At 50.2% G+C, this 12,781-nt stretch overlaps 1 protein-coding gene and 1 long non-coding RNA gene across 3 annotated transcripts in view; one reads left to right on the top strand and one right to left on the bottom strand.

Moving 5' to 3' along the window:
- Positions 1 to 12,781, top strand: part of MARCHF4 (membrane associated ring-CH-type finger 4) — a 108,756-nt gene that overhangs the window by 76,854 nt on the left and 19,121 nt on the right. Inside the window, exons 2-3 of one of the 2 annotated variants that reach the window (XM_003991123.3) lie at positions 5,581 to 5,736; positions 11,203 to 11,395. In XM_003991123.3, the coding sequence (XP_003991172.2) occupies positions 5,581 to 5,736; positions 11,203 to 11,395 (349 nt within the window). The remainder of the gene's footprint in view (positions 1 to 5,580; positions 5,737 to 11,202; positions 11,396 to 12,781) is intronic. The other variant, XM_019838645.2, reaches the window with a different exon arrangement.
- On the bottom strand, positions 6,940 to 11,209 carry LOC109502851. The gene is made up of 2 exons (XR_006583529.1): positions 8,666 to 11,209; positions 6,940 to 7,431 (listed from the first exon to the last, which is right to left on the bottom strand). It is a non-coding gene; the product is annotated as an uncharacterized LOC109502851 (long non-coding RNA).

Raw genomic sequence — 12,781 nt, 5'->3', positions numbered from 1 at the left:
TCATTCACTCTACCCCAGACACACCAGTCTCTTTGGTGTCCCCCAAAACATGCCAAGCATGCTTCTGCCTCAGGGCCTTTGCACATGATGTTCCCGCTGCCTGAAATGTTCAGCTCCCAGGTATCTGCATGGTGTGCCTCTTGACCTTCCCCAAGTCTTCACTCAAATGTCCCTGTTTGGTGAAGCCTGTCAGCCACCCTATTTAGAATACCAACCTTCCTACTCCCTACTCTTCTACTGTCCTTTTCCCTGCTCATTTTTCTCCATAGCACATGACAGCATCTTAGGTACTTATAGTTTATTTGTTTATATTTTTCATTGTCTTTCTCTGTCTACTAGAGAATTTGGTTAGTTCTACTTGCCATTGTATCCTTGTCACCTAGAACAGAACCTGGAACATACTAGATGAATGCTTGATGAATACAGGAATGACTGAATGAGGCCCAGAGAGGTTAAGCAACTTTCCCAGCGTCACACAGATTGTAAGAGCCTGGATATACCTGAGCCTTCCTAGGATTAGAGTCCGAGCTCTTAACCACCACATTAGTGTCGGTAATGGATGATGTACCTAAACTGCACCCCAAGGCTAGGGCTTCTGTTGTCTCCTTTTTTCTGATCTTCTGGAGCTGCACATTGCAGCAGGGCTGGGGCTGTCTTTGCGTCACTAGACTGTATTTGTGTCTTTCTGTGGCAGGGATGCCTGGTGCCTGTGTGGGTGGAATGGGAAGTCTTGGCTTACCTGCCACTGTCATGGCAACCAGGTAACCTAAGGACTCCAGAAGCAAGTCCTTTCAGATGGAGAGGAGAAAGAATGGAAGAAAGCTGAAAATAAACAGAAAGAAATCTGTGAATGGAGAAACGACTGGAGTCTCACACCTGCAGCTTGCCTTGTCATTGGCAGTGAGGAGAATCCACCCAGTTCTCCTCCCCGCCCACCAGCTCAGCCACAGCCAAAGGCTGCAGATCCACCCGTCCTGCCTCTTGCCTCTAGCGTGACCCCGCTTAACCCATCCAGGAGGGTCGTGCTCTTCTGTGCAACATCCCCAGGGAAGGAGAGCCCCCCAAATGCTCTCAGCATCCCCGTGGTAAGACAGAGGACAGTCCTGGACCGGAATTCGGCAGGATCTATATTCTGATCCCTCATCCATCTCACAAGGGCAGACTGTCTTCGATAGTTCTTTAATCTCACCCTCCCACAGGGGCTTGACAGACCCTTTACCTAAGGCATGGCTTCTTCCTTATTTGCTAGTAGGAGAACAGAATAGAGCTATAGTAGAAAAAAACTATGAAATTAAAGTCCTCATGGAAACACGAGTTAGAATTGCAATACTTGCACAAGAGGACTTACTTGTGCCAGGCACTGTATCTAGCACTTTGTGGGCATGACATCATGCCACCCTTGGAGGAGGTAAGAGTTGCTTGCAACAGAAAGATAAAGAAGCCTCAGAGAGGTTGAGCAGCCTGCCCAAGTTTGCACAGCTGGTAAGTGTGAAGAGGCATTCAAAACCTAAGGAGCCAATCTCTGAAAAACATGCTCTTCATGCCTCCCCGACACCATGTCCCTTGGGGGCCAGGGTTTTCGAGAAGACCTGATTTGTCTTGCCTTAGTCATTCCCTGGGCCCCAAAGCTTCAAGTAGAACATCAAGGAGCGTTTAGGGCCCTTTGCATTTAATGAGCCCCTTTGATCCGTGGAGTTTGCTGAGCTCTGCAGACAAGATCATAATAATCCCCCCAGCCCGAGGGCTGGTGTCTCAGGAGCTGGACCAGAGGGGCTCATCCTCTTCTACACCTGGTGCCCATCCATTCAGCAAATGCCCCTTACTGTGCACCTGTAATGTGCTGAGTTCTATGGGGCACACAGGAACAGCTCCAATCCTGGAAGACACAGAGAAGAACCACTCAACTGTGGGTGGCAGCATGGGGAGAGGAGACAGGTCTGTAGCTAGCAGTCTGGAGAGACTTGGCAGAGGGGTACCAGCTGGGCAAGGAGGCTGGAGGAGAGACAGAGAAGAGACCTTGGGCACAGGTGTGGGAGGGACAGTGGGGACAGAGTCCACAGGAGGGATGAACAGAGTGGGGTGCTGAGAAGCTTGGAGGCTGGTGTCACAAAGACCTGGCATTAGATTCTGCCCGTGCCACTGGCTGGCTGAGTGACTCTGAGCTGGTCATTTAACCTTTCTCTTCAATAGGGGTCGTTCTTACACTCAGAGGCATTTACCACTTCCTGCTCCAACACTTCAGCTTTTAACAGAGTTTCCTGCACAGATCATCTTAAGGCTAACCTGAGTTCGTCTGGCTAGGGCTCATTTCCATCTCTTCTGCTCTTGAAGAAGCATAGGCCTGACCGGTCAAAGGTGGTAAAGCGGCCTCTTAGAAGACTTAAACATGACAAAGATTATGACCCTTCTCCCAAATGTACATAAAAATATACTAAATCATCACATACAAAACTTATGTAAATGCTAAGGTTAAAATAACATCTTTCCAGATTTATTATTATTATTGTTGTTATTATTATGATTATCATCATCATCATTATTTTTGCTAAAATCCTAGATTGCTTCCTTTATCAAGTTAAACCTTTCTTTCTAATCTTTGTAGCACCTGAAGCAAGTTCGTAGTCTGCCTTTTGGGGTTGTCTGGTTCCCAGGGAAAGCGTGAGGGACCAGGAGCCCCTGGGCAAACAGCACACCTTTGGCCTGTTAACCAGGTGCTGGGGCCAGCCAGGCCAGGTCATGCTCTCCCTTTCCCCAGATAAGTATATTGAGGCGCTGAGACTCCTGTGCCCTGGTGGTTGCACATCTACAGCCTCGATGGGGAGTCCAGGTCTTGTGACCAGTTGTGCCTGGCCAGCAGCTCTTCCTGCCCTGTCTCCTGGCTGCTGCTTGGAAGCAAGGAGTGTAGACTTCTCTGCCACTTGGCAATGTTGCCAGGGACCGGAAGTCATGTCTCTTACTCCACTGGCAATTTGACGTGGCTGCTTAACAACCCGATTAATCAAACCCAGCTCATCCTGTTAGAATTAATGAGCCTGGGAAATGCTGCCATGAATGATGAGGGCTTTTGCCCCTCCCCCAACACCTCTCCCCACTCTCTCCCTCCTGCTTCTTTCTGAGAGCCACACAGCAACGACTCACTACCAAGAGCCCTTGGACCTGGAAGGGTGTGGTGAGCGTCCAGCAGTGTGGCCGTCTCCTGCCTCTTCTACTCTCCCAGGCACCACAGCTGCCCACCTGGAGCCAGAGCTGGCCATGTTTGAGGGGAGCAAAACTTGTTCATCAAACAGATATGAATGCATTTTGCCACCAATATTGGATGGAGAGTCTGTTTCAGGCACTATATTAGGTGTTAAGGATGCAAAGATGGAAAAGATATTGTCCCTGTAAGGGATCACGGTGTAGTAACCTAGAGACAAATGGGGGAAGTGCCGCAACAGAGGGGATGGGAAGGGCGGGAGCCACCGTGAAGGGGGCCCGTCAATACTGGAGGAGCAGCGTGGGGAACCAGGAAGGGTTGTATGGGGACCAGGCACTTTGAGAATTTCTACCACCAAGTTCATTCATGGCGCATACATACAATGAGTGCTGGGCACTGGGCAAGGTGCTGGGGTCCAGAGGTCCACAAGTGGACATGGTCCCTATTCTCCTGGACTGGGCAGTCTCATTCCTGTTCCTCGGGACAGTGCAGGGAACCTGAACAGACACTTGATTAACTTTTTCATTTACTCAAACACAAATGTTGTTGAGGGCCTTTGGGGAGGAGGGCTAGGCATTGGGGGAAAGGAGTGAACAACCCCTCATCCCTGCCTTCCAGGGCTTCTCTGACAAGTAGACAGGCATACTCACAGATCCTTATAAGGAGGTACTCAGTGCTCTAACAGGGATCTGCCCAAGGTGCTCGCACAAGGCACTCAGAGATCAAAGAACTGAGCTCAACCTGGAAAAGTCAGGGGTGACTCCCTGTAGGAGGTGGTATTGGAACTATCATGAAGATAGAGAAGCAGTGTGACAGGTAGACCAGGTACAAAAGAACATTGTAGACCTCATCCAGGCCAAGGTGTGGTCTTTGAGTGATAGGGGTTGAATTGGAAGGGAAAGATGATTCTGTGCATCTTTGGAGGGAATAGCTGGTTCTACAGTCAACAGCAAAGACCATGGGTTAAATGTGTGTCTTACAGGTCAGGTGCTCCTGTGCTTGCTTATTCAAAATGGGGAACAAGATGTGGTTTCCTGAATGGTGGGATCTCCAAGTTAGCAGGGACGTGGCTTACGTGGCCAAATCGCAAACACACCAGTGTGGGGCACAGGGACATCTTCTGGGTCCTTTGATAGGAGTGAGGTGGAGGGGCTGGGTCCACAATAAACGAGTTGGAATGGGAAGGGAAGGCATAGGGAGTAAGGAGAAAGAGTACCTGGGGCAGGTCAGAAGAAGGCACAGGCTGGGGATGGGGGGTGGCCCAACTGTCAAGTCCTTACGAAAGTAAATGAGGGACTTGGGGGTGGTGGGATTTAGCAAGTAGAAACCATGGACTCTGAGCTGGGAGGGAGAAAGACAAGCCAGATGGGGAAGGGGGGAACGGGGAGGGGAGAGAGAGAGAAAAAAAGTCAGGGAGGCTCACAGAGGCACTTTGGGGCCACCACGTCGGGCCTGGCAGGAAGCAGATACACGCCAGCTTCAGTCACGGTCATTGACATGTCGTCACAGGGTGTTCTGGAGGCTAAGCCCATCTCTGCAGTCTACTCACAAGGGTCTTCAGATCCTGCCACCATCTCGCTGGGCCAGGTCCTCTGCCTCCCTGCTTCCAGGCCTACCCTAGACTAGGCTTCGTGGCCACTCCCAGCCAGGCCCAAAGGACATGCCTGGAGGGATGGATACACACCTCTTAGGTCCTTGGGATTCAGGCCTGCCCCCACCTGCCAAGGTTTAGTCACTCAGGGGCCCGGGGAGGGAGGCTTCACAGAGGGACCTGAGTCTCCACGTGCTGGTCTGCGGGGGAGTGCAAAGGCTTCAGACCAGAGCTCCAAACTCGGGCAAAATGACGCTCACGATATGTTTAGAAGACTTGCCTTTGTTGTGGGCATCTCACTATTGGGAGACTTTACATAAAAATCGCTCCCTAGATTCCCACGTGCAGAATGGGCTGGCGCTGACAGTGGCTTTCCTTTTCTTTAACTTGGGGTCTGGACCTTAGATTGGCTCGTGTCCCTACCAGCTGGCTGCCTGTGTCACTTGCATGGTCTGCCTGGCTCTGAGGGCATTAGAGCTTGAGACCCCCTTCACAGAGAAGTCCGCCAGGCTGGCACCCTCTTTGGACAGCAAGGGGCTTCCATAGACACCGACCCGCTCATTTTTACAGGCACCCTAGGCCTTGGGCGGCACCCAATGGGTGCTGAGGCTCTGAACTGTTAGTTGAATTCACTGAGGCTGCCTGGCTCCCCTGTCCCCCATGGACCTCTGGTGCTTCCCGACAAAGCCCGTGACCTGGCTTCAGTGGTGTGGTCTGCCATACCTGGGTGGCCCCACCCGTCGCTCCACGCGCCAGGCGGGGACCTCACCGCCCTCTGCCTCTCTCCCTGCAGGGGGAGCTGCTGAGCCCATGCCGCTGTGATGGCTCGGTCAAGTGCACGCACCAGCCCTGCCTCATCAAGTGGATCAGCGAGCGGGGCTGCTGGAGCTGTGAGCTGTGCTACTACAAGTATCATGTCATCGCCATAAGCACAAAGAATCCTCTGCAGGTATGACCGGGAGCGAGGATGGTCTCCCCTTAGAGTCCAGGCCAGTCTGGAGAAAAGGAACGAGACGGGCCGCGTGGGCAAGACGGCAGTGGCCTGTGGGCAGAGGGGATGAGAGAACTCGTGTTTTCTCCTCGGCCTCAGTAAGAAGGGAAAGGGATGGGGCAAAGGGAAAGGAAAGATTTAGAAAGAAAGAAGTGTGAGCGTGAGATGGTACACAGGATCAGTGAGCCAAGGGAGGGAGGGAAGGAGGGAGAGATGGCTGGCTGGCTGGATGGATGGATGGAAGGGGATGGAAAGAAAGAAACGACGGAGGGGAGGCAGGGAGGAAAAGAAAGGAAAGAGGGACAGACCAGAGGTCAGGTGATAGCAGAATGGAAAAAGGACAGAGGGTGAGGGGTGTGAGGAGGAAGACTGAGGGAAAGCTAAGGGGGGGGGGGGGGGAGAAGAAATGAGGAGGGAGGAGACTCAGGGCCACTGCCCAGACTTTAATGTGCACTCAGTTCACCCGGAGTCTTGTTTAAAAAGCAGACTGTTGACAATACATTTCATATATTAAAAAAAAAATTAAAAAAAAAAAAAGCAGACTGTGACTCAGGAGTCTGGGGCAGAGCCCGAGATTCTGCATGTCTAACAACCCAGGGGTGATGCTGATGCCGCTGGTCCACGGACCACCACACTCCTAGTGACAAGGGACAGGGGGAAATGGAGAAGAGACAGGAGAGGGAGGTGGCGAGAAACAGAATGGAAGGAAAAAGGAAAAGGGAGGACTGGGAAGGGGCGACCCTGAGGGGCAGAGAGGGCCAGGCCGGGTGGGGCCCGCCGCAGGGATTCGGACAGGGCCGCACCCGCACCCTGTTGTCTCCCATCCTCCTGCCCTGTCCGGAGCTGCTGGCGGGCCCTGCCCTGCCTCGAAAATCCTCCAAACCCAACAGCGGTCCCTGCGAGGCGCACCCACACGTACAGAGAGCACTTTGCTTCTGGAAATACCTCTACATGTGCATGGTCAGCCAGTGAAGCTGCCACACAGTCAATCAGCCAGCATGCCAGTGAGGAAGGGAGCTTCAGGGGCCGGACCTAGCTGTTCCCTTTCTCCTTTCTCAGGGGGAGGGGGCAGAGTCGATTCTGCGAGCCCAGGAGGGCGGTGGTTCGGGGTGACTGTGGGGGTGGGGTCTTTGCAGGGAGGGTGAGCCAGAAACCTGGAGCTGCAGTGTCTGGCGCGTTTTATTTTAAACACAATGTAGTCGTAAATGAGGCACTGTCAGGAATGAGTGTGTGTGCGTGCGTGCGTGTGTGCGTGCGTGCGTGTGCGTGCGTGCGTGCGTGTGTGAGCTACTGCATGCATGTGGGCCAGCAGGGGGCATCGTTTCTGGAAGGAGGCCCTAAGACTCCCAGGCACCTCAGCCATCCTGATGGTATATGGAGGGGTCAGAGTAAGAGATGCCTCTCGCTGTGCTGGTTCCATCTTTAATCATTCATTTCAAATCTTGAAGTGTCTTAAAATAGCAGTGTCATGAGACTGCTGATTCCATGCCCTCTGGGGTGTATTAACTCTCTTCTTCCTTCTCAGCTCACTCAAGCCTTAGAAAAGGGTCAGAGTCCAGATCCACGGGACTACCCCACAGTGTCCCCTTGGCTCATAAACAGGCATTGGAGCTTGACTCGTAGAATGAAAAACCATTCAGGGATAATTTTTTCCTGGGAAGAAAAAAGAAAGAAAGAAAAGGTTATTCTAATCTTTTTAAGTATGGTGAGCAAATGGCAGCATTGACGATACTGATGTATTAATTTAAGTTACTAATATGTCTTTAACTGTGAGTTTCTGAACACTGGGGACTGACTCCCTTGGATTCTGTTGCTCCTGGAAATACATGGTGTGTGCTCAGTAAATGCCACTGCACTTTTCCAGATTGCACCAGAAAGAGGAAGTAGTTTGGCCTAGCGGTGGTGTTGTGTGGCTGTGGCCCAGATGCTCCCGCTTGTGTCCCTGGGCTTCTCGGACCCAGCCAGGAGTGAGACGGCCACAGTGGCGCTGACTTCTGCTCCCACAGCCCAGCTGAGCCACCTGCAGGACAGGACGGAGCAGGCAGGATACCTCTGCGGTCAGAGTGGGGAGATTTCTCCCAGGTCTCGGGGTATGCACCTCACGGTCCATGCCCCATCCAAAGTTGTGAGAGACAGTGGTTGTGACGGCACATTATCCCAGAGATACTCTGCAAGATTCTGTCTGTGGCAGAAGCAACACTGAGAAAGGAGTTTTAGGGTGGTACCCAGGCCCTCTCTGCTACAACTGAACTGCAGTTATATATTTTTAAAATTTTAAACATTTTTTTTAAGTTTATTTATTTATTTAGAGAGAGAGAGACAGAGCATAAGCAGGGAAGGGGCAGAGAGGGAGAGAGAGAGAGAATCCCAAGCAGGCTCCACACTCTCAGCACAGAGCCTGACACGAGGCTTGATCTCATGAACCATGAGACCATGACCTGAGCCAAGATCAAGGGTCGGTGCTTAACCGAGGGAGCCACCTGAACTGCAGTTACATTAATAAATGTTTAGTGGGGCGCCTGGGTGGCGCAGTTGGTTAAGCGTCCGACTTCGGCCAGGTCACGATCTCGCGGTCCATGAGTTCGAGCCCCGTGTCAGGCTCTGGGCTGATGGCTCAGAGCCTGGAGCCTGTTTCCGATTCTGTGTCTCCCTCTCTCTCTGCCCCTCCCCTGTTCATGCTTTGTCTCTCTCTGTCCCAAAAATAAATAAACGTTGAAAAAAAAAAATAAAAAATAAATAAATGTTTAGTTAGTGCTTGTGGGGCAGGAGCGGGGGGCAGTCACACTAAGTATTCACACATATTATCTCATTTAAAACTGAAACCAACCCAGTGCAGTGGGCATTGTTATTCCCAATTTACAGATGAAACAGTGGAGGCACAATTTACCCAGGGTTGCCCTGATGGGGCAGGCTTGCATACAGGGGTCTGGCTCCTCTCACCTCCAGTGTGCAGGCGAAGACTTGGCTGGGTGCGTTTAGGAGTCCCCCACCTTGACGTGCATCACTGTGTTTTTGCTGAAACATAACGAAGAGTGGAGATGATGGCAGCTCGTCCCGTTCAAAGCTCTGATTGAAGAGCTATTTCACTCAGCCCTCACAATACTCTAGGACATGGGCAGGACCAATTATTTCCATTTTTTATGAAAGGGAAAACTGACAGTCCTCGTGACTTACTGGCTTCTGTGAGGCCACACTGCACAGGCTGGGGCAGAGCTCTGCCAGAACCGGGTCCCGACTCCTTGCTCAGGGACCCTTCCTGGTGCGAAAGGAAACATCCAGTCCTCAGGCTCTTCCGTTCACTGGTGCTGCGGCACAGGAGGCCAGGACGTGGAGGGTCTCCTGATACCATGATCAGAACCTCGTTTGGAACCCTTCTCCCCTCACCAACTTTCCCTTTGAGAGTTCAGAGCTCTCTTGTTCTCTGCTCGCTCTTTGCTGCTCTGTTCCCCACACCTCTCGTGGGGGCTCACATGGGACAGACAGAAGAGCCCGGCCACAGCACCCCACCCTGTTCCTTGTGCATCATGCTTCAAACAGCAGTCAGGGGCCCTGCTTACGTTCTACAGCCAGCTTGGGGGATCAGGGGTTAGGGTGACTCTTGGGATTAAGGGGACCTTTCTGCGCCACTACATTTGGGGGGTTTTAAAGTCTGGAGCAGGAGGAAGTGAAGGTTGATGATGACCCAGTGGTCAAAACAAAAAGCTCAGTTAAGGACCCTCTTCACAGAGAGGCAGGCACTGGAAAAAACATTTGTGGTAGAGGGTTTGAGAGGAGTCTGTAGGATCAGGCCATCTTCTGGAAAATTCCCTTGTTTTGTGTAACCCTAGGCTAGGGGAAGCAGTGGAAAATTTAAAGGCCCAATTACCTGTAATGGAATGCTATCTGCACAATTAAATGTAAAGGCTGATGTCCTACATCTAGACTAGCAAGTGAAATGTATTCCAATGGTTACAATTCCTTCGGGGCCACTGGTCAGTCCTCCTGAGCCAGAATCAGTGCTTCCATCCAGGCCATTTAATGCATAGCGAGGACTCACTACTGGCTGATGGAAGGTTGTCTGCTTTTCCTGGGGCGTTCAGGCTGAAAAGCCTGCTGGGGGGTGTCCTCTGCAGGGCTTTACACAAATCCTTACAATCAGAAGACTGTCCCGCCCTCTACCTTCCCACATCTGATCCTGTCACTTCCCTGGTTGAAAGTGTTCAATAGCAGCATGTTTACTCTTAGGACAAAGCCAAAATTCTGTGCATATTCTTCAAGATTCCACACGATCTTCTCTTATTTTCCCAGCTGTCTCACCCCACACTCCCTTTTGCTTTCTCTGTTCCACCCACTCTGGCCTTCTTCCAGGTTTTCATGTTCACTATGCTTTTGCTGCCACAGGACCTTTGCACACGCCTTCTCCTGTGCCTAGAGCACTCTTCCCTCCTCCCTTTGCCTAAACTCTCACCTAACTCAAGCATTGCTTCTTCTGACAAGTCAAATCCCCCATCAAAGGCTCTCACGGTTCTGTGTACCTTCTTCTCTTATGCCTGATAAATTGCAGCTGTAAATAAATTTATTTGACCATCTGTGTTCTCTAGACTTTAAATTCCACGAGGGTGGAAATCTTACGTGTTTTTGCTTACTGCTTTATCTCCAGCACCTAGCAGAGTGCATATTTGTTGAGTGAGAGCATGAATAAATCCCAAACTAAAATCCAACTCCAGGTCCACTTACGCCTGTGCTACCTAGGCCAGCCATAGAATCACAGAATTTCAGAGTTGAAGCCCACCCACACCCCAGTTTTCAATCCATCCATCAATACTGCTATTAGCATGGTGCTTTTTCTGTTAAAAAATGAAATCTCAGTGTTTATATATAGTCAGTAAATTATACTGTTTTTCTTATCTCTCCCCCACATCCCATGTCTTCGGCTTGTCTGTTAAATTGGTAATCCCTAGCACTTATATTAAATGACACGCCAGGTGTTGTTGTAGAAAATAAGCAAAAGAAAGGCCTGTGTCCTATTAGTGTGAAAAGCACCTATTAGTGTGAAAATAAACAATGTTGCTCCGGAAAGAATATTCTGGGCCCTAGAATACCACCCACACTGGCTGTGCATTTTTACTTTCTGCTTCCCATTTCTCTGTCTGTATCATAATCAGTTATACAGGCCTTCCTTCTCTGTGATGGCTGCCCAGAACTCACTCCCTACAATAATTTCTGATCATTTGGTGTGCTATAGGTTTCCTCCATATTAAAAGTGCAGTATAAAACTCAGAAACTTGTAAAAATAGCCATTGTGTTACAAATTAAAAAGCCCTGTATTAAATCCTGAACCAGAGGTGAGAGGTCGAGGCAGCAGAAGCAAGAAGCATGGGGATGGAATGGAAATGGAGTAAGGGTGTCCCAGCAACAGCTAACCCGCCCTTCTCTTCTTTGCAGTGGCAGGCCATCTCTCTGACAGTCATTGAGAAGGTGCAGATTGCAGCCGCCATCTTGGGTTCCCTCTTCCTCATTGCCAGTATCTCTTGGCTCATCTGGTCGACCTTCAGTCCCTCGGCAAAATGGCAGCGCCAAGACCTCCTCTTCCAGATCTGCTATGGGATGTACGGATTCATGGACGTGGTGTGCATAGGTGGGTCTGGGGCGTGTCTCTATGGGAAGTGGAGAGCCACGTGGCGGTGAGTTAGACCAATCTCTCAGGATCCCTCCCTCTTAAAGGCCAAAGCACCAGGCTTGAGACTTGCAAGCTCAGGAGGAGCCAACATCTTAGACTTGAGGGGTAGATGGGATGGGGGAGGAAGTAGGCCAGAGAAGGAAGGTCTAAATCTTTCCCGAGCAAATCTGTTCTTGCCTAGTTGAAGATTAGGATAAGGAGGCTCGCCTCTAAGAAGACTTGAGAGAGGTCAGTTGGTCAGACTATCTGCCTCAGACAGGATGTGCAAGCCCTCTTCTCTGTTGCGTACTCCATGGCTGCCAAGCCATAACAAGGGACGATTATACATTTAACTCCATCCTCTTCACAGCAAAATGCCCAGAAACAGCCATGATGATACCTGCCCCTTGCCCCCCTTCTCAGCTTTCCATGAGCCTATCACAATACCCCAGATTTCTCTAGTCTAGTGTTTTTCAAACTGTATGTAGTCCTGGTGTTCCACTCACAGCTTCAAGGAAACCAGTTTTGGGAGTGGGCAGTGGAATGCAACACAGAGAGGTTCTGAATCTTCACCCTTGCTTCACCCTTAGTTTTTACACTTTTATCCGTTTACATATGTTTCTCTTCTAGGTAAAACTTTGTTTTAAAGTCTTCGATGTTTCAGAAAAAAGTTGGAAACCCGCCACTCTAATTCCTGCCTGTTCCTTCACACCATCCCCAAATCTATGTTCCTTCCTCTTCTAGTATGTTAGGTTGGTTGGTGGAGGGCTGAGTCTTTTCTGTTTTCCCCCAAAAATGCTTACGGTTTTCAACTATGGAGTCTTCATTCAAATGACTGAGGTCCTGGTTTTCTCTGAATGACATGAAGCATGGTTAAGCCCTAGTCATACATCCTACTTGGAACTCTCAGGTTGTCCCCTAGGCCATGATGCTGACAGCACTTAAGTTCCACAGTGGTCTTCTCTGTGCTTTACTTTGTATATTATATCAATTATGCTACACTGCTCTGTTTGGCAAGAAAACATCTATTAGCTAGGATTTGGCTAGGAGGATGCTATGTGGATTTCTTTGGAGTTCTTTAAATTAGGAATCAGAGAGGCCTGGAGACTTGCATGCTGATTACAGCAGCCAGAGACTAGTGATGCTGGTGCTTGGATACTTGTCTAAGCTTTTTGCTGCCTCTCCCTGCTCACTAAACCAATACATCAACCCTAAGTTCCAGAGCCTTTTTTAAGGCGGCCTTTTATGGCACCTAGACAGTGAAAGAAACAGACTGCCCAGTTTTGGAGGACCGTGGAAGAGAGAGGACTGTGAATAAGGAGGAATTTGACTTTGAGCATTTTAATTTAGTTCCCCCTCCACCGA

This window comes from Felis catus, chromosome C1 (genome assembly GCF_018350175.1).
Source record: "Felis catus isolate Fca126 chromosome C1, F.catus_Fca126_mat1.0, whole genome shotgun sequence".
Lineage (NCBI taxonomy): Eukaryota > Metazoa > Chordata > Mammalia > Carnivora > Felidae > Felis > Felis catus.
Note: the sequence above shows the minus strand (reverse complement) of the source record. Positions and strands in the feature narration are given on the sequence as shown.